The 18,566-nt window shown below is 41.7% G+C and overlaps 1 protein-coding gene and 1 long non-coding RNA gene across 2 annotated transcripts in view; both read left to right on the forward strand.

The window, feature by feature from the left end:
- The first annotated feature begins 347 nt into the window (after positions 1-347).
- On the forward strand, positions 348-3,227 carry LOC116678698 (CD209 antigen-like protein E). The gene is made up of 7 exons (XM_032508454.1): positions 348-462; positions 544-633; positions 2,291-2,497; positions 2,590-2,753; positions 2,897-2,906; positions 2,939-3,008; positions 3,083-3,227. Exons 1-7 carry the CDS (start codon positions 348-350, stop codon positions 3,225-3,227), a joined length of 801 nt encoding a protein of 266 aa, XP_032364345.1.
- A 677-nt stretch (positions 3,228-3,904) lies between these two features.
- Positions 3,905-18,566, forward strand: part of LOC116678697 (uncharacterized) — a 15,712-nt gene continuing 1,050 nt past the window's right edge. The window contains exons 1-3 of the long non-coding RNA XR_004329376.1: positions 3,905-4,296; positions 8,056-8,161; positions 13,865-13,868. This is a non-coding gene — a long non-coding RNA (uncharacterized LOC116678697). The remainder of the gene's footprint in view (positions 4,297-8,055; positions 8,162-13,864; positions 13,869-18,566) is intronic.

Genomic DNA, 18,566 nt, shown 5'->3' on the forward strand with positions numbered 1-18,566 from the left:
AACACAAATCAGTAAATGTAATAACTTAAAAACATTCTGTGGAATAGAATGAATTCCCATTCATTTGCTCAAACTACGATGTTGTCATACTACACATCATGCTGACTCAACGTCAGGACAAAACATCATCCAGGAAGTGACATCATTGATGAGGATGGGCGAGAAGCAGAAGTTCACCAAGACTGTCACAGCGGAGCAGACGCCCTCCTAATAGCTCTCATACAGGACTGCAGCAGGACTTTACACATCTGTTCAGGATGATCAGACCTCCACAGGACGACATCGTAATTATAAATACTCTGATGTTATGTGTCTGTATGTAAATCTACTATATTCTATGTGGCAGGATGTTGTCTACATTTGTGTTTGACGTTTGTCTTTCAGAGGAAATGGAGGAAGAAGCAGCAGCTAACTATGCTAATGCTCCAGCACGCACTGGGAAGAAAATGGCCGCTCGCCCAGGTCCATTTAAGACATCTAATATTGTTAAACATGAGATTTATTAATAATGATAGTCTAACTGACTTCCTTTTTCTCTCTCAGGCCAGTGGGTTCGCTGCTTCTTTCAGACTTTTCTACCCATAGCAGTGTGTTGGCTGATACTGTTGGTCATCATGGGCCTCCGTATCTACTGTGAGTACCACCGTCTTAACTTGTTGTTGTTATTTAAAGGACAAGTTCACATTTTATCAAGTCTGTCTGATGGCCAGATGTTCATAGAAACAGTTTTTGCTCGGTGTAATCCTTCCTCCTCTTCATACTGACTCTGTGCAAATGTGGCAAGGCTCCCCAATAAGGAGGAAATTAGAATAAAGGAACTGACAACATCACCCAAGGAAATACTATGTGAAGAATGTTTATTGGAGAAAATAGAGAGAAAGGCACACAGATATGATGTAAGAGATAGATATATCTTAACCCTCCTGTTGGCCTCGGGTCAAATTTGACACCTTTAAAAAAAATTCTCTATCTGAAATATGAGTTTCCTTTTAACCAAATTACTACAAAAAAAAATGGATTGGATTCCTTCCAACGCTCTTTGCAAATACAACAGATCCCTTTTTGTTCCTCAGATCTTAACTATTAGTCTAAATAATACATAATTCCTGCTTTTTAACTCAAATATTAGGGATAATTCTATATAAATGAGGGTTGTTGACCATGAATTCAAAAAGATTTTCTATTATTTGTCAGTTTTTGACCCGGGAAGACAACACAGGTTAAAACAGCCTTTGTTACGGGTTGCATGGAATAGTGGATCCAAATGCAGAGAGCAGACAGGAAAAAGCTGAGTTTAAGGGTTTTATTTGATCCAAAAAACAAGGTACACACCAGCAAAGGAAGTCCAGACTGCAGAGGGCAAAAAATTCTTAGAGAATCTTAAAATCAGAACAGTGAGTCCAAAAAAACAAACTTAGATCAAAAAACCAGGAAACTGAGACAAAAGGAAATCCAGGGATAACATGAGGAAGCACGGCGACACATGGACAAGAAGACAAAGACTAAATACACGGGGTAACGAGGAAACAAGGCAAGGGACACAAGGGTTGGGAAACAGGTGAATAACATTAGGCAATCACAGGGGCGGGAAACACAGGAAGTCAAACCAGACTATCAAAATAAAACAGGACATGCAGACACTCACGTGAGACCACAAGACAGGACAACTAGACAAGGGAGGAAACACAGACTATGCCTTGAGACAGGAAACAGAAAACTGAGCAAATTACAGGGAATAAAAACACAAACCACAACAGCCTTGATAGAAATGTTAAAACATGTTTTAACATAAGAATTCAGCCCAAAATAACCTATAAACAGAGCAACAAGAGGCCACTTGTGGAGAGGCAGACTACACTAAAGAGTGTTCAGGGGTAACCTAATGCCTAACATACACTAGAAGACTTTGAAAAGTCTGACACCGTCTAACTTCTGAAGACAGTCATCTTACATCCAACGTTAGAGATGTCATTATATGCAAAGACTGGAGATCTTGCAGAGTCTTACAATGCAAGACTACGACTAGACTTTGTGTTTTCCAAGACAAGTTTAATGCTGCAGAGTTATAGAAACACAAAGAAGATATTTAAAGATGCTGAAATAGAACGTTGTCCTCCATCTCTTAGTGAATTAGAAAGATTATTCTCCAGGATGAACAGGAGGAATGATCAGGGGACTAAAACTCAGTTTTAATGTTCATATGGACACCGACTATTGTTTTCAGATAGATCTGAAACATGTGATTTCTATTATTATAATGTGTGTCACCAGCTAATTTTCTATTTTGCAGTTACCAATTGCAACCTCAACAACAGTATCTCCGAAAAACCGATCACAGTCCTGACCGCATTAAACCAGGAGCTGGAGACACGAAACCAGGAGCTGGAGACACGAAACCAGGAGCTGGAGACGGAGCGGAAGAACTGTACAGGACCGATACCAAACATCAGTCGAGCTCAGTGGAGCATCGATGAATACTGCCCCAAAGTACAGAACGGTATGTTAAGAACACAATAATGAGATCCATAATAACCATAATAATAATAATATCCCAGAGTAGTGATGCTGTGTATTGGTTGCTCTCTGTAGTTTCAGAGAGACTATGTAGACCTTGTCAGAAGGACTGGAGACTCATCGGGTCCAGCTGCTATCTGTTTGCTGGTCCTCCTGATCTGAAAACCTGGGAAGAAGCTCGAGAAGACTGCAGAGCACGGAGTTCAGATTTGGTTGTTGTAGACAGTCAAGGTGAACAGGTAATTAGAAACCTGGCAACTTTTATGATGCAACTATTAAACTGAAATAGGTTTTTGCTAGGTCTGAACACTGTACTGTATGTAAATCAGTGTATATATTTAAGTATAGTGTTTAAATATCTGATAACTGTTCATCTTGCCAGAATGCACTCAGTTCTCCCAGCTTGTTTTATTTGAAACTGTTGGATACTGGACTGGTCTGAGAGCTGAAGGAGGGAGATGGAAGTGGATCGATGGAAGTGATCTGACTGAAAGGTAAGAGACACATTCCTGAACACTTTGAATCTTAAATCTATCAGCCTTGATCTAACATCATCTTCTTCCCTCAGCGACTGGATCCAAGACCAACCTCCTAGTGACGGTCAGTGCGTGGTTTCTGTCCAAGACAAAAGATGGCAAAGGTTCAGATGGGTGTCAGTGAGCTGTGTTGACAGAAGACCATGGATCTGCCAGAAGAAGTCTTTATCTGTTTAACCCCTGCAGTCAGACTCACTTACTCACTGTGCATGATAATATCAACTGGCTTCAAGAACAGCAAACCGTGAAGACTTCTACTTCACATCTTGATTGTTTTTGTTTCAAGAAATAAACATGTATAAGAGTTTCATTTTGTTAGAAGAGAAAAGAAAAGGTTAGGGACGGTTAGGTTTAGGTAAAGAAGAACGGGATGGTTGGATTTAGGAGAAGAAGAAGAAAGGGACAGTTGGGTTTAGGAGAAGAAGAGCGGGACAGTTGGGTTTAGGTAAAGAAGAATGAGATGGTTCAAACGGGATGGTTAGGTTTAGGTAAAGAATAACGGGATGGTTGGATTTAGGAGAAGAAGAAGAACGGGACAGTTGGGTTTAGGAGAAGAAGAAGAACGGGCCAGTTGGGTTTAGGAGAAGAAGAAGAACGGGACAGTTGGGTTTAGGAGAAGAAGAACGGGACAGTTGGGTTTAGTAGAAGAAGAACGGGACAGTTGGGTTTAGGAGAAGAAGAACGGGACAGTTGGGTTTACGAGAAGAAGAACGGTACAGTTGGGTTTAGGTAAAGAAGAACGGGACAGTTGGGTTTAGGAGAAGAAGAACGGGACAGTTGGGTTTAGGAGAAGAAGAACGGGACAGTTGGGTTTAGGAGAAGAAGAAAGGGACAGTTGGGTTTAGGAGAAGAAGAACGGGACAGTTGGGTTTAGGAGAAGAAGAAAGGGACAGTTGGGTTAGGAGAAGAAGAACGGGACAGTTGGGTTTAGGAGAAGAAGAGCGGGACAGTTGGGTTTAGGAAAAGAACGGTACAGTTGGGTTTAGGAGAAGAAGAAAGGGACAGTTGGGTTTAGGAGAAGAAGAAAGGGACAGTTGGTTTACGAGAAGAAGAACGGTACAGTTGGGTTTAGGAGAAGAAGAACGGGACAGTTGGGTTTAGGAGAAGAAGAACGGGACAGTTGGGTTTAGGAGAAGAAGAACGGGACAGTTGGGTTTAGGAGAAGAAGAACGGGACAGTTGGGTTTAGGAGAAGAAGAACAGGACAGTTGGGTTTAGGTAAAGAAGAACGGGACAGTTGGGTTTAGGTAAAGAAGAACGGGACAGTTGGGTTTAGGAGAAGAAGAACGGACAGTTGGGTTTAGGAGAAGAAGAACGGTACAGTTGGGTTTAGGAGAAGAAGAACGGTACAGTTGGGTTTAGGAGAAGAAGAACGGGACAGTTGGGTTTAGGTAAAGAAGAACGGGACAGTGGGTTTAGGAGAAGAAAGGGGACAGTTGGGTTTAGGTAAAGAAGAATGAGATGGTTCAAACGGGATGGTTAGGTTTAGGTAAAGAATAACGGGATGGTTGGATTTAGGAGAAGAAGAAGAACGGGACAGTTGGGTTCAGGAGAAGAAGAAGAACGGGACAGTTGGGTTAGGAGAAGAAGAACGGGACAGTTGGTTTTAGGAGAACAAGAACGGGACAGTTGGGTTTAGGAGAAGAAGAACGGGACAGTTGGGTTTAGGAGAAGAAGAACGGGACAGTTGGGTTTAGGAGAACAAGAACGGGACAGTTGGGTTTAGGAGAAGAAGAACGGGACAGTTGGTTTAGGAGAAGAAGAACGGGACAGTTGGGTTTAGGAGAAGAAGAAGGAGAAGAAGGGGACAGTTGGAGTTTAGGAGAAGAAGAACGGGACAGTTGGGTTTAGGAGAAGAAGAACGGGACAGTTGGGTTTACACTGTAACAAATTGCTGTAAAAATACTGGATATTTTGCACAGTAATGTACGTTTTCCATTAATACAGTTGAATACTGTAAATTCTGATGTCTTTGAGGAAAAAAATATTAACGGCAAGCTCCTGTAAAATCTTACGGTTAAAAGCAGTATTTATTTATTTTTTACAGCAAGCTACCTATAATCTTACGGTATAATACAGTATTTTATTTTATTTTTCAGTTAACTTTAAATCAGACTTCATCCTCGGTCCGATTTATAGTTCATCTGAGCAAAATCAAAAATTAAATAAATTAAAAATAGGCCATCAGTGTTTTTATTTGTGATTGAGGACAGGATAACAAGAAGTTGAAGAATTTGTTTTCATCCGGACTCTTAAACTGACCGCATCAAACTGGATGGAGCACATGTTTCACCAGCTGCTTTCTTCACTGCTCTCTCGTCAACCTCAGCCCTTCCTCATGCATCCTGTCTCCGTGGCTTTCTTAACAAGGTAAATAGAATCTTGCAAAAGTCATCATAATGCTAATGTGATTTTGTGTTGGATTACCATTTTATTGACTGTTTTTTACCAAAAAGATTGAGTCAAAAGTACGTGCCGCACGCTAGCATACGTTAGGCCTACTCTCATTTAGCAACTAGCTATGTGGACAAAAGTTGAGCTTTCTGTTGAAGCGCATTACTGACATTAACATAAACTGGCTTTAATATCTGATTTGTTGTGAGATCTAACTATGGTGGGTTACAAGGTTCTATTTTACCATTTGTTTTACTTTTTCAAGTGAAATGGTGCATGGGAGTTTATAGGGATTAGCTTGTTATGCAGGTTAATGCAAAAAGCTAAAACGTAGCTTCAAATATGCACTAATGCAACATGCAGTAGCTAAAAGTTAGTTGATTATTTGTTGTTGTAATTAATTTTTTCTTGAGAGAGTATTTTAAAGATTATTTTGCTGTGAAGGCCTGTAGTGAAAACATGATAACTTGCAACATATGTGGTAAAACCAGAAAGAATACATTTGCACATGCAGGCACATGCAGACTCAGCTGGTGTAAGGTTTCTTTAGCACTATTTATTGTGTCTACAATGACTTTACATGCAATTCCTTTCTTAATTTGGATACTGTTGTCCATGTTCTACAGATGTCTGCCACAGCAGCCGATGTTGAGCCTGACCCCCCAACAGTCCACGACTGATTCTACTGGGTAAGTGTCATAAAAGCATGTCGTGGAGTAGAGAACAAAGTCCGTCTGTCTCTATGTTTCTCCATTTGTCTGATTTCTCTTTCTGTATCCGTTTCCTAAACTTAAGTTGTATCATTGTCTGTCATGTTTGTAGTTGTCTCATCGTTCTTTTCTATCTCAAATTGTGGACACTCATTGACCGAAAACACCAGTTAACCAAAAAAACAAAACAATCTAAATGTGGTGGCTTTTTCTGTGAACTTCAAATCCTCATAAAAGGCCCTTATACCCATATTTCTGTTGTCTGCATCAGTTGCTGGTGATGGTGTCACATTGGAACATTGGATGATCAGCATCGGAAGCCAGGTCATTTGTGAAGGCATCTATAAAACCTCACACACACCATCACAGGGCTTGCTACTTGCTATGTGTTCAATCTACTATACCAAGAAGAAGCTGCAAGGACACTGGAGTTTGTTCAAAGGTAAGTTTTGTTTGAGTATGTTACCCCTCTTCCAAGCTCTGATCCGAAATATTGAAGTGTCATTTTTTTATAAGCCATGCTGGTGTATTAACTTTTAAAGTAGTTGTACCTATCTCCTGCTCATTAAAGCGTACCCTGCTTCCTTTTGGCACCCATCTTAATTAAGGAATGGGGCTGTTCAGACTGGCCATGTCACTCTCTGTGGTGCTCTCATTGAGCAATGTGTCCTTTCCAAATATACTGTAACAGTGTTTCCTAATGCCACCCTCAAATCAAAGTGTAATAATACTGTAATAATGACAACAGCTGATCTGTTGTAATCATGAATCAGGATTGTTTTGTTTCTCATAAATAATTAATCAAAATGAGATCATTCTTTCATAATTATGAGACAAGGGTCATTATCAGAAAAATACATCTTAATTTTTTATTCAATTAATGTTATAGGGTTCCATATTAAATGCAAATGATCTTTACTTACCATACCTAATATCTTATATACTTTCTCTATTACATTTTAGGCGTCTCATTGGGATTTATCCTGAGAGGGGAAGAAAGACCAGCCACGGGGAGGTGGTGGAAAAGGAAGACGGGGAAGCTGGTCCACAAAAAGGCAACAACGGTGAATCACCATGTGACCACGCTACTAAACAATGTGATGGACTTTATTTAGCCAGCATAGGTCAGTCCATCTGTCTCAGATGTCCAGGGTCATTGTTGAACCCACCATTGTTGAGAGCCAGTTTAATTTTTATTGTTAATGGAATTGATGTAATTTAGTTAGCTTTTATATGCATTTGATGCAGTGAACTGTTGTCTTTGGGTGAAGGAAGGAAAACCAAATGAGCAGAAAGATTAAATTAATGTGAATTGGCGGATAATTTGTACTCTGTGCTTTGCATAGAATGCAAGAAACAGTCAAACCAGACCTATTTTGACCTGGGGACAAAAATACAAAGTCAAATGATGTAATTTTAGCCATCACTTGTCATAGTTCACATTCTGAATTAAATTTGTGTTTTTATGAATTTTGTAGACTGAACATGTTTAACTTTAATAAATGCCTAAAGTTATAAGACCATCTCTTGTCTGAGCCGTTTCTGTGACATCTATGTTTTATTATTATTATTATTATTATTATTATTATTATTTTAGGGGTTTGTTTTTTAATTGTAAAACTTTAAATCAGTAGTTTATAACAATGTGAAGATCATATTTACAGTAATAAGTTAATGGAGAATACTGTAGGAACTGTAAAATAACAGTAAAATGAAAACCAAAGCTGACAGTATAATACTGTAATGTTTCTTTGCCATACAGTTTAGTACTGTAATATGTTTACAGTAATGTGCTGTTGTTGTAGATCACAGTAGGTTTACTGTAGAATAACAGTATCAAGCTGGCAATTATAGCTGCCAGTAGTTTACTGTAATTTAACAGGAAATTTTGTTACAGTGTAGGTAAAGAAGAACGGGACAGCTGGGTTTAGGAGAAGAAGAACGGGACAGCTGGGTTTAGAGAAGAACGGGACAGCTGGGTTTAGGAGAAGAAGAACGGGACAGTTGGGTTAGGAATCGTGACATGCGGGACACAATCCCTGGTCTCTTGGGTGAACGTCCTGTGTTGTTTGACCCCCCCACCCACCTCTCTGTGCAGATTTCATACTAATCGCGACTCTTAATGCTACGCTATCTTCTTATTGACCTTGCTTTGGCATCGTTTTTTCCGTGGTTTTCCAGGGTATAGTCTGTCCCACCACCACGTAGTGCGCTGGTAACAGTTTGATCATTTGCACATGAGCAGGGTGCAGGTGCACATATATAGAGATTACTCCTCGAAGCAGCGGCTGCAGATTCGACTCCTGTAAAATTCAAGAGCCAAAATGGAGGCACAGCATTACTGGTTTTCACAAATGGCCCCAGAGCTATTTTCTTTACAGTTTGATTGAACAAATATGAATTGTAGAGTTTTATTTATTTATGTGTTTAGAAAAAACTTGATGTTTTATTACATGTTGAATAAAATCACTGCAACACATTGTTTTAATTGTCTTTTTCTTACATATTGAAGGAACAGCATCTTTCAGGAAGTTACAACATCGTTGAACAGGACGTGCCAGAAGCAGAGAGAAAAAAAACTTGTCAAGGTGAATAAAACAAGCACAACATGAGTTCACTAAAGACCGTCACAGCGGACCAGACTCTCTCATGCCGGACTGCAGCAGGATTTTAAAGAACATTTTTGTGTGCTTTTCCCTTTATTTGACAGTGATAGACAGGAAAGGTGGGACAGCGACGGGGGATGGCCTGTACCACAGGGCCGCAGGTTGGACCCGAACCCTGCAAAGGACCCAGCCTGCATGGGGCGCCCGCCCTTCCCGGGTGAGCCAGAGGGCGCCCCCTGCAGCATGGATTTCAAACGTGTTCAGGATAAAGAGAAGAAACAATGGAAAAAAAGTTTGGGTGTTTTGCAACGTGTGAGAGGTTTCTGATTGGGGTTTTGCATCTTTTGTGTTGTGATTTTTTTTTCACTCTGCTGAACACAGAAGAGTCTGATGAAGACACCCAGCAGCAAACAGGAAGTCAAGTGTTAAATCCAGAGGACTAACCGGAGAAGCACGGATCAAACACAAGAGATCATTAACACACGCTCGTCTCTAAATGTAAAATCACAGCGTCTGATCCGCCGTAACATCACAGAAGATTACACCAGCGAACGCAGCCCGGCTCCTGATATGCTGCAACATGTTTAACAAGACGCGGCCTCGTTGAACGCAGCTTTTGATGATGATGCAACGTGACGGACGGCTGAATTTAATGATTTTAAAAAAATGTACTTGCCAGCACAAAGTCAGCTGGGATGAAGAGAGAGAGAGAGAGAGAGAGAGAGAGAGAGAGAGAGAGAGAGAGAGAGAGAGAGAGAGAGGGGGGAAGGGAGAGAGAGAAGGAGGGGAGAAAAAGAGAGAGACGGAGTCAGAGAGGGAGAAAGAGAGAGAGAGAGGGAGAGAAAGAGAGAGAGGCAGAGAGAGAGAGAGAGAGCAGAGTTATAGATTATATTAATGACGAAGAGAAGACTTCATTCAGGCTCTTCTCATAAAGCATTCATACATACAGCTCTGAAAAGTAAATCCATTTGTAAAGTAATCAACATATTTATTACTGTGTGCAGCACATTGACTGCTGCTGAGTAAGAGCATGAAGATCCTCGCAGGGAGGAGGTCGGGGGGAAACAGGTGTTCATGTCCTGGAGAAGTTAAGGAGAAAACACCAGACTTTCACCAGGAAACAGGTGTTCATGTCCTGGAGAAGTTAAGGAGAAAACACAAGACTTTCACCAGGAAACAGGTGTTCATGTCCTGGAGAAGTTAAGGAGAAAACACAAGACTTTCACCAGGAAACCAGGTGTTCGTGTCCTGGAGAAGTTAAGGAGAAAACACAAGACTTTCACCAGGAAACAGGTGTTCATGTCCTGGAGAAGTTAAGGAGAAAACACAAGACTTTCACCAGGAAACCAGGTGTTCGTGTCCTGGAGAAGTTAAGGAGAAAACACAAGACTTTCACCAGGAAACAGGTGTTCGTGTCCTGGAGAAGTTAAGGAGAAAACACAAGACTTTCACCAGGAAACAGGTGTTCATGTCCTGGAGAAGTTAAGGAGAAAACACAGGACTTTCACCAGGAAACAGGTGTTCATGTCCTGGAGAAGTTAAGGAGAAAACACGAGACTTTCACCAGGAAACAGGTGTTCATGTCCTGGAGAAGTTAAGGAGAAAACACAAGACTTTCTTCAGGAAACAGGTGTTCATGTCCTGGAGAAGTTAAGGAGAAAACACCAGACTTTCACCAGGAAACAGGTGTTCATGTCCTGGAGAAGTTAAGGAGAAAACACAAGACTTTCACCAGGAAACCAGGTGTTCGTGTCCTGGAGAAGTTAAGGAGAAAACACAAGACTTTCACCAGGAAACAGGTGTTCATGTCCTGGAGAAGTTAAGGAGAAAACACAAGACTTTCACCAGGAAACTGGTGTTCATGTCCTGGAGAAGTTAAGGAGAAAACACGAGACTTTCACCAGGAAACAGGTGTTCATGTCCTGGAGAAGTTAAGGAGAAAACACAAGACTTTCACCAGGAAACAGGTGTTCATGTCCTGGAGAAGTTAAGGAGAAAACAGCAGGAAACTGGTGTTTTTTGTCCCTTTTTCAGATTTCTTTTAGTTTTCATTACCTCCACCTTACTAGTTTTACACTACATTTTGGAATTTATGGTCATCAACTCTCATTTATATAGAATTATCCCTAATATTATAAGACGTATAGGGTGACATTTCGGCTTTTTTTGCAGGCTACTGTAGCTGTAATACGTACTTTGAACTGCGTGATCATACATTGCAAACAGCTGTCTCTCAGCACGCAGTTCAAAGTACGTATTACAGCTACTGTAGCCTTTAAAAAAAAGCCAAGATGTCACCCACGTCTTCATCCATCTTCAAATATGAGTTTCTTCTTAACCAAATTACCATAAAAATGGATTGGATTCCTTCCAACGTTCTTTGCAAACACAACTGATCGCTTTCATTCCTCTGATCTCAACTAGTAGTCAAAATAAGTCATAGATCCTGCTTTTTCAACGTTAGACGGGAGAAATTCCCACGCAACGGACCTTTAAGTGTGCTCGGAAATGTCGGCTGCTTTCCATCAACAATCTGATGGAAAGCAGCAACTGTGAAATACGAAGTCTACTGTGTTGGTGTGAACACGCCCTTATAGGGTCATTTTTTGGAGGACGCTCCGTTTTCATTTTGGAACAAAACGCAGCTTGCATCTGCTTCTACTCTGCTTGATTCCTCGCAGTATTTAATCTTCCTCTTAAATCTTCTCCATTCAGCCTTTTCTTTTTAATAAACCTAACACATATCCTCGGTAAATTAAATGCTGCACACTACTTTACAGATTGTTTTGCCTGTAAGTTTCTCTTTAATATTAAACCATAAACCAGCTCGGACGTTCTTGACTGTGGATTATAGTGACTTTACTGCTTCATCCTCATCCCGCGAGCATAATCCCATTAAAGAACTCGCCCTCTGCGGTGTTGTTTCCACAATGTGCATGGGGGCTTAAACGTGCCCTATTGTTCTGAGGCAGCAAGGTGGAAAAGCAGCGGACTTTCTTCCACATTACGAAGACGCTGCAGGTGTCGGAGGGTGATGGAGCCACCGGGCCACCGGCCCGCCTGACGTGATGGGAGAGACAGGCAGGACCCCGGCTCTGGGCCTCGTTACTCGAGCTCCATTAAGCTTCATGCTCAAATTATCCCCTAATACCTGTTGTCACGGCCATGCACGGGCCTGTGAGCATGTATCCGGGCCATTGGGGCTTTAAAAACAAATACGTCCACGGATGTACACGTTACAGGAATCAGTGTGACCGCCCCGCAGCTCTTAAACACACAAACACATATATTTACACATTATCTTTACGCGTGGATGAAGCTCAGTAAAGCCTGAAAGCTCTGAGCAATAAAGTATAATCTTGAACAGGAACTATCCACCGTCAAGTGTCTGCGTCAACATGAACCGACAAGTTCTCCAAACCCTACAACGATATCGTTTGTTCCTTTTTCTTTAAAGCAACCCCACAAGAGCATTTCATAAATTAGTAGCAGGAAACACAACCTCATATCTTAACCAGAGCACATAGCGCTCACAGCTTTTGAACGTAAATGTCAGGGTTTTTAACACGTAAATGTTGTGAAATGGACGTTTGGTTAGGTTTAGACACAAAAAATGCTTAGTTAAGTTTAGAAAAAGATGGTTTAGGTTTAAATCAGATGTTACTTCTCTCCCTGCAGGTTCCACATGTGATGCTAAGTTCATTAAGTATGACAAAACATTGCCTTTTAGTAGAAGTAAAAGCAAAGTACAATACCTAAAAAAAAACACTTAAGTGAAAGTAAAATTACAGATTTAACCCTCATGTTGTCTTCATGTTGTCCTCATGTTGTCCTCATGTTGTCCTCATGTTGTCCTCATGTTGTCCTCATGTTGCCCCCATGTTGTCCCCATGTTGTCTTCATGTTGTCCTCATGTTGTTCTCATGTTGCCCCCATGTTGTCCCCATGTTGTCTTTATGTTATCTTCATGTTGTCTTCATGTTGTCTTCATGTTGCCCTCTTGTTGTCCTCATGTTGTCCTCATGTTGTCCCCATGTTGTCCCCATGTTGTCCTCATGTTGTCTTCATGTTGTCTTCATGTTGTCTTCATGTTGCCCTCTTGTTGTCCTCATGTTGTCCTATATCAATGTTCTTTTTAATTCCCCAAAATAACATGATTGATTCCAACGCTCTTTGCCAAGTACACATCTCTACTTTCATTAATTTTGGGTCTTATTCAATTTTATAGCGTTTTCTAAATAGTGTTGAGTAAAAGTTGACATATTCCAGTCTGTGATTATCATCAACATCCATTCCTTTAGTTTTAGTCTCAATAATTCCTAATTTCTGCTTTTCTAACTCAAACAGTAGGTATAATTTCCCATAAATGAGGTTTATTGACCATGAATTCCAAAAATAACTGTAAAACTGAAGTTAATAAGATAGCGTTACGTAGTGTTGAAAACGTCAAAAAAGTGACAAACATTGAAAAAAAGCATCAAAAGTGTTGAAAAAAAGTGACAAAAACGCAAGAGAAAGTTAAAAACATCGATGAAACGTTTTGACGGAAGGACAACACGAGGGTTAACAAATACTTTAAAAAGTCAACGCAAACAAAGGAAAGACTCAATTACATTAATCGTGTTTTAATCCCAACCTCGATCTTTTTCATTAACTGAACTAGTTGTTTGGGAGCGTAATGCATGCTTGTATTAACCGTAATATCAGCTAAAATGAGCCTGCTTTCGGCTAAAAACTAGCAACTGACGCTGATAGCGTGTGTGTGTGTGTGTGTGTGTGTGTGTGAGAACCAGAGAGATTTTAGCATTTGCAAAAGAACAGAGCTGCAGAGAGTGTGTGTACGTTCACAAGAGAGTAAGAGGCAGTTGGAGAGCCTGCGTGTGTGTTTGAGGTATTTATGTAGTTTTAAGAGTGTGTGTGTGTGTGTGTGTGTGTGTGTGTGTGTGTGTGTGTGTGTATCTACTGCACACAAGATTAAGAAAGAAATCAACAGCTTGTATATATGTGTGTGTGTGTGTGTGTGTGTGTGTGTGTGTGTGTGTGTGTGTTCTTGTACTTGCTACATACTGACAGGGTTTTAACCAAAAAAGTGAGGTCATTTTTAGGTTTGTGTGTTTTAGTTTCTGTCTCTTATTCTTATTCATGTTTAATATGTCTGTTTGTCTGTTTGTGTATGCAAAGTCTACCTAAGTGTAACTTTCTGTGGGTATAAATGCTTTTCTGATTCTCATTATGTGGTGGAAGTATCTGATTTGAGGGTTTTGTGGCTGAAGTGTGGGGGATGGGCGCTGGTGTGTTCAGGGACCCCTGGGTGTAAGTGTCACCCAGTCTGCCTGATGCGTTCAGGCCTGCTGCAGAGATGAAAGACTGAGCTCTGATAAAACAGACTGGCTGACTGTCAGCACGAATGCACGCACACATGCACGCACACACACACACACACACACACACACACACACACACACACACACACACACACACACACACACACAGCTTTCTAATGTACCGTTCGTGCTAATAGCTACAAAAAGTTATGTGTGCTGTGCCAACATTGCTGAAACTACACGATCGTGTGGATACATGCTGCATCAAATCCGAAGTACGTCCCCTTTTAACGCAGAAGGCGGCTCAGGTTCTGGCTCAGGTTCTGGCTCAGGTTCTGGCGCAGGTTCTGGCGCAGGCTAGTCATCTCTCGTCTATCGACTACTGCATCTACGTCCTGCCTGCATGCGTCATAACCCCTGCAACTCATTCAGGACTTAACACTTCGACTGGTCTTCAACCCCTCCAAGTTCTCTTGCTCTACACCGCTCCTTCGCTTTCTTCACTGGTTACCAGTTGCTCTCTGCATCCGATTCAAGACACTAGTACTTGCATACAGGGCCACGAACGGATCAGCCCCAGGTTACAACCAGGACACCAAACCCTACACCCCAGCCCCCCCACTCCGCTATGCATCAACCAACCGGCTTGCTGCCCCCTCACGTCAAAGTCCTCCTAAATGGCTCCTAAATGGTGGAATGAGCTCCCTATCGACATCAGGACGGCTGAAAACCTCCACAGCTTCCTCCGCAGGCTATAATCACATATCATCCAACTATATATATATATATATATGTATATATATATATATATATATATATATATATATATATAGCTTATGTGTAGCTAATGTACTTGCACTTACTACTTGCTGTCTCAAGGTTGATTTAATTGGAAGTCACTTTGGACAAAAGCTTCAGCTAAATGACATGTAATGCAATTTGAATGTATTCCACGTATTTATTATTCAAGCTGGGGAGTGGAGTTCACATCCTGGGGAAAACTGGGGATAGACGTTCACCCAGTTTTTTTTATTTTTTATTTATTTGTATGGCTTTTATTAAAAGGTTAAAACAGGAGAGTAGGGGTTTCATAATCTTTTTCCTGAAATTAACTAGTCTAAACTTACCTGTCGGCTGTACCCAGCACACAGTCATCTTTTCTCGGCTAAAGGTTTTCAGTTAAGTTTAGGCACCAAAACAATTAGCTAAGATTAGAAAAAAGATCATGAGATCACGGGACAGAAGGACGGACCCAAATGCAGGGCTCACAGGGAAAGGTTTTTATTGTGGGAAATGTGGGAGCGAGAAGATGGACACCGGGAGCAGGGAGGCAGAGGACAGGAGGACAGGAGGACAGGAGGACAGGTGAGGGCTCGGGAGAGATGGATCATGGTAGGACCGGGACCCATGTAGCAGAAGCAGGGATCAGGTGGAGGGTGGGTGAAGAGCCGGGGTAGACACGCGGAGGTTGATGATGATGGCAGGCAGGTGTGAACAGCGGGAGCAGGTGTGGTAGGCAGGACTGATGATTGCAGATGGGAGGCAGGTGTGTGTGATCAGCTGGCTTCAGACAGGAGAGAGGAAAACGAAAAAACCAAAGAAACAGAACAAGTAATAAAATAAAACAAAACTAACCATGACACCTTAATATAAGTAGTAGGGTACCCCCAGGACATGATCACCCATTTCCTGTGTTTCTTGTGTTTTCTCCTTGTTGTCCTCATGTTGTCCTCATGTTGTCTTCATGTTGTCCTCATGCGGTCCTCATGTTTCCTTCATGTTGTCTTCATGTTGTCCTAATGTTGCCCTCATGTTGCCCTCATGTTGTCCTCATGTTGCCCTCATGTTGTCCTCATGTTGCCCTCATGTTGCCCTCATGTTGTCCTCATGTTGCCCTCATGTTGCCTTCATGTTGTCCTCATGTTGTCCTCATGTTGTCCTAATGTTGCCCTCATGTTGTCCTCATGTTGTCCTCATGTTGTCCTCATGTTGTCCTCATGTTGTCCTCATGTTGCCTTCATGTTGTCCCCATGTTGTCCTCATGTTGTCCTCATGTTGTCTTCATGTTGTCCTCATGTTGTCCTATATCAATGTTCTTTTTAATTCCCCAAAATAACATGACTGATTCCAACGCTCTTTGCCAAGTACAAATCTCTACTTTCATTAATTTTGGGTCTTATTCTATTTTATAGCATTGTAAAACAAATTGAAGTGTTGTTGAAATAGTGTTGAGTAAAAGTTGACATATTCCAGTCTGTGATTATCATCAACATCCATTCCTTTACTTTTAGTCTCAATAATTCCTAATTTCTGCTTTTCTAACTCAAACAGTAGGTATAATTCCCTATAAATGAGGTTTATTGACCATGAATTCCAATAAGTTAATAAGTTAGTGTTACGTAGTGTTGAAAACATAAAAGAAGGTGACAAACATTGAAAAAAAGCGTCAAGTGTTGAAAAATGGGACAAAAATGAAAGAAAAAGTTTAAAAAGTTGATAAAAAAGACTCAACAAAAGTGTTGATTTTCAATTTTGACGGGAAGACGACACGAAGGTTAACTTCCGGGACATGAACTCCGCTTCTCGGCATGAAAGACACCCCCCCCCCCCGACCTCCTCCATACGAGGATCTTCACACCCTTATACAGCAGCCGTCAACATCCATCCATCTATCTATCTATCTATCTATCTATCTATCTATCCATCTATCTATCTCCCTGACAGTAATCATCGTTTTACTTTCCGTAACGACATATATATGAATGGTGCATTTTCTAATCTTTATCATTTGGTGGACATCCTGCCTGCCTCCGTTGCTGCCACATGGCTGTGTCTGCATCTAAGTTTTTTAAACTTTTTAAACAATAATTGCAATTTGGTTTGTGCAAGGTTGCATCCATTTCTGTCTTGTAACCAAATCAATAATGCCAATAATTCTTGTGAGGACTAATTTAATAGTGTGACAGATTTTGAAAAAAAAAAAATCCCAGTTGGGACTCTCCATGTAGCAGAAGAGCACTTTGGAGGCGAGTGATTCTGGGGTCCGGGACCACGATCACCTGACTGCTGTGTGGTCGGCCCGGCAGCATCGGGCTGACAGCGTGTGTGTGTGTGTGTGTGTGAGGGGGGGGGGGGGGGGGGGGGGTGAGCAGGGCCTCCATAAAAATGGGTCGCGAGGGTGAAACCGCCTGAGGGCAGCTTGGCTGACACCCACATCTAAATCAGCACGTAGTGCACCGTGCACGACCAAGAACTACGGGAAAATGCAAGAGAGGGGGAACTGCATGCATTATGTGTTTTAATATTCAGACTTTGGCAGAGTGGATGAGATCAGCGGCGTGGAGCCGAGCCATTTGGCTTCCCTTCAAAGCGACGGACGCTTGGAGGGTGTCAAGCAAGCTCTTCGGTTCGCAGACGAAACCTCAGCTTCAGGTGTGTGTTCAGCCGGCAGCTTGGGCTCATCGATTCCTTTATCGAGTAATTTCTTTACTTCAGATGACGACAAACCCACGTGGTGGAATTAACCATATTTACAGTAACGTAAAAATATGACCCTACTGATGTTTGTCGGAAGATAAGTGAGATGTCTCACTCTGGATGTCTCACAGTCAATCAAATGTATTGATGTAGCACTTTACAGCAACCAGCGGGGTCCAAAGTGCTTAACATCAGAAAATAAGAGTAAAAAGCACATCATCCAATAGAAAGAGTGAACGTAGAAAACAGTCAATCAGAAAAGGTCACAAAGAACAAAAGAATGAAGTTGTCACACCACTGCTACGTATTAAAAGCCTGACTCAACAGATATGGGGGGGGGGGGGGGGGGGGCAACTGCAAAAGCATGCCCCCCCACCATTTATACCTGGACCTTGGACTTCTAAACCAACTGATTTGAAGACCGCAATGACCTGTTGTGCTCCCGCAAAGTTAAAATTTTAGACAAACTACTCCGGTGAGAGACCATTTAAATCCTTAAAAATGATCAATAAAATCTTAAAATCTCTTCTAAAACGCACCGGGAGCCCACGCAGGGTTTAGAGAACGGGAGGGATGGGTGCACGTCTGGATGTATTTGTTAAAAAGCGAGCAGCAGCATTTTGCACAGACCAACATAGAGACATACACACACACACCACACACACACACACACACCACACACACACACACACACACACACACACACACACAGACCAACACAGAGAGCGTTGCAGTAGTCCAACCTTGGACTGATAAAAGCGTGAATGGTCTTTTCCAGGTCGGGCCTGCTCCGAAAAGGCTGAACGTTAGCCAGGAGGAGAAGGTTGAGCCCAGAGACACACAAATACTAACAGGTCAAGCACCTACAACACAAACAAACCAGCACACACAGCGTTGAGGCAAGTGACGGAGGTGTGTGTGTGTGTGTGTGTGTGTGTGTGTGTGTGTGTGTGTGTGTGTGTGTGTGTGTGTAAGTGGTGTGTGGAAAATGAGGTCAGATGCAGTG

This window comes from Etheostoma spectabile, unplaced genomic scaffold (assembly GCF_008692095.1).
Source record: "Etheostoma spectabile isolate EspeVRDwgs_2016 unplaced genomic scaffold, UIUC_Espe_1.0 scaffold00007773, whole genome shotgun sequence".
NCBI lineage: Eukaryota > Metazoa > Chordata > Actinopteri > Perciformes > Percidae > Etheostoma > Etheostoma spectabile.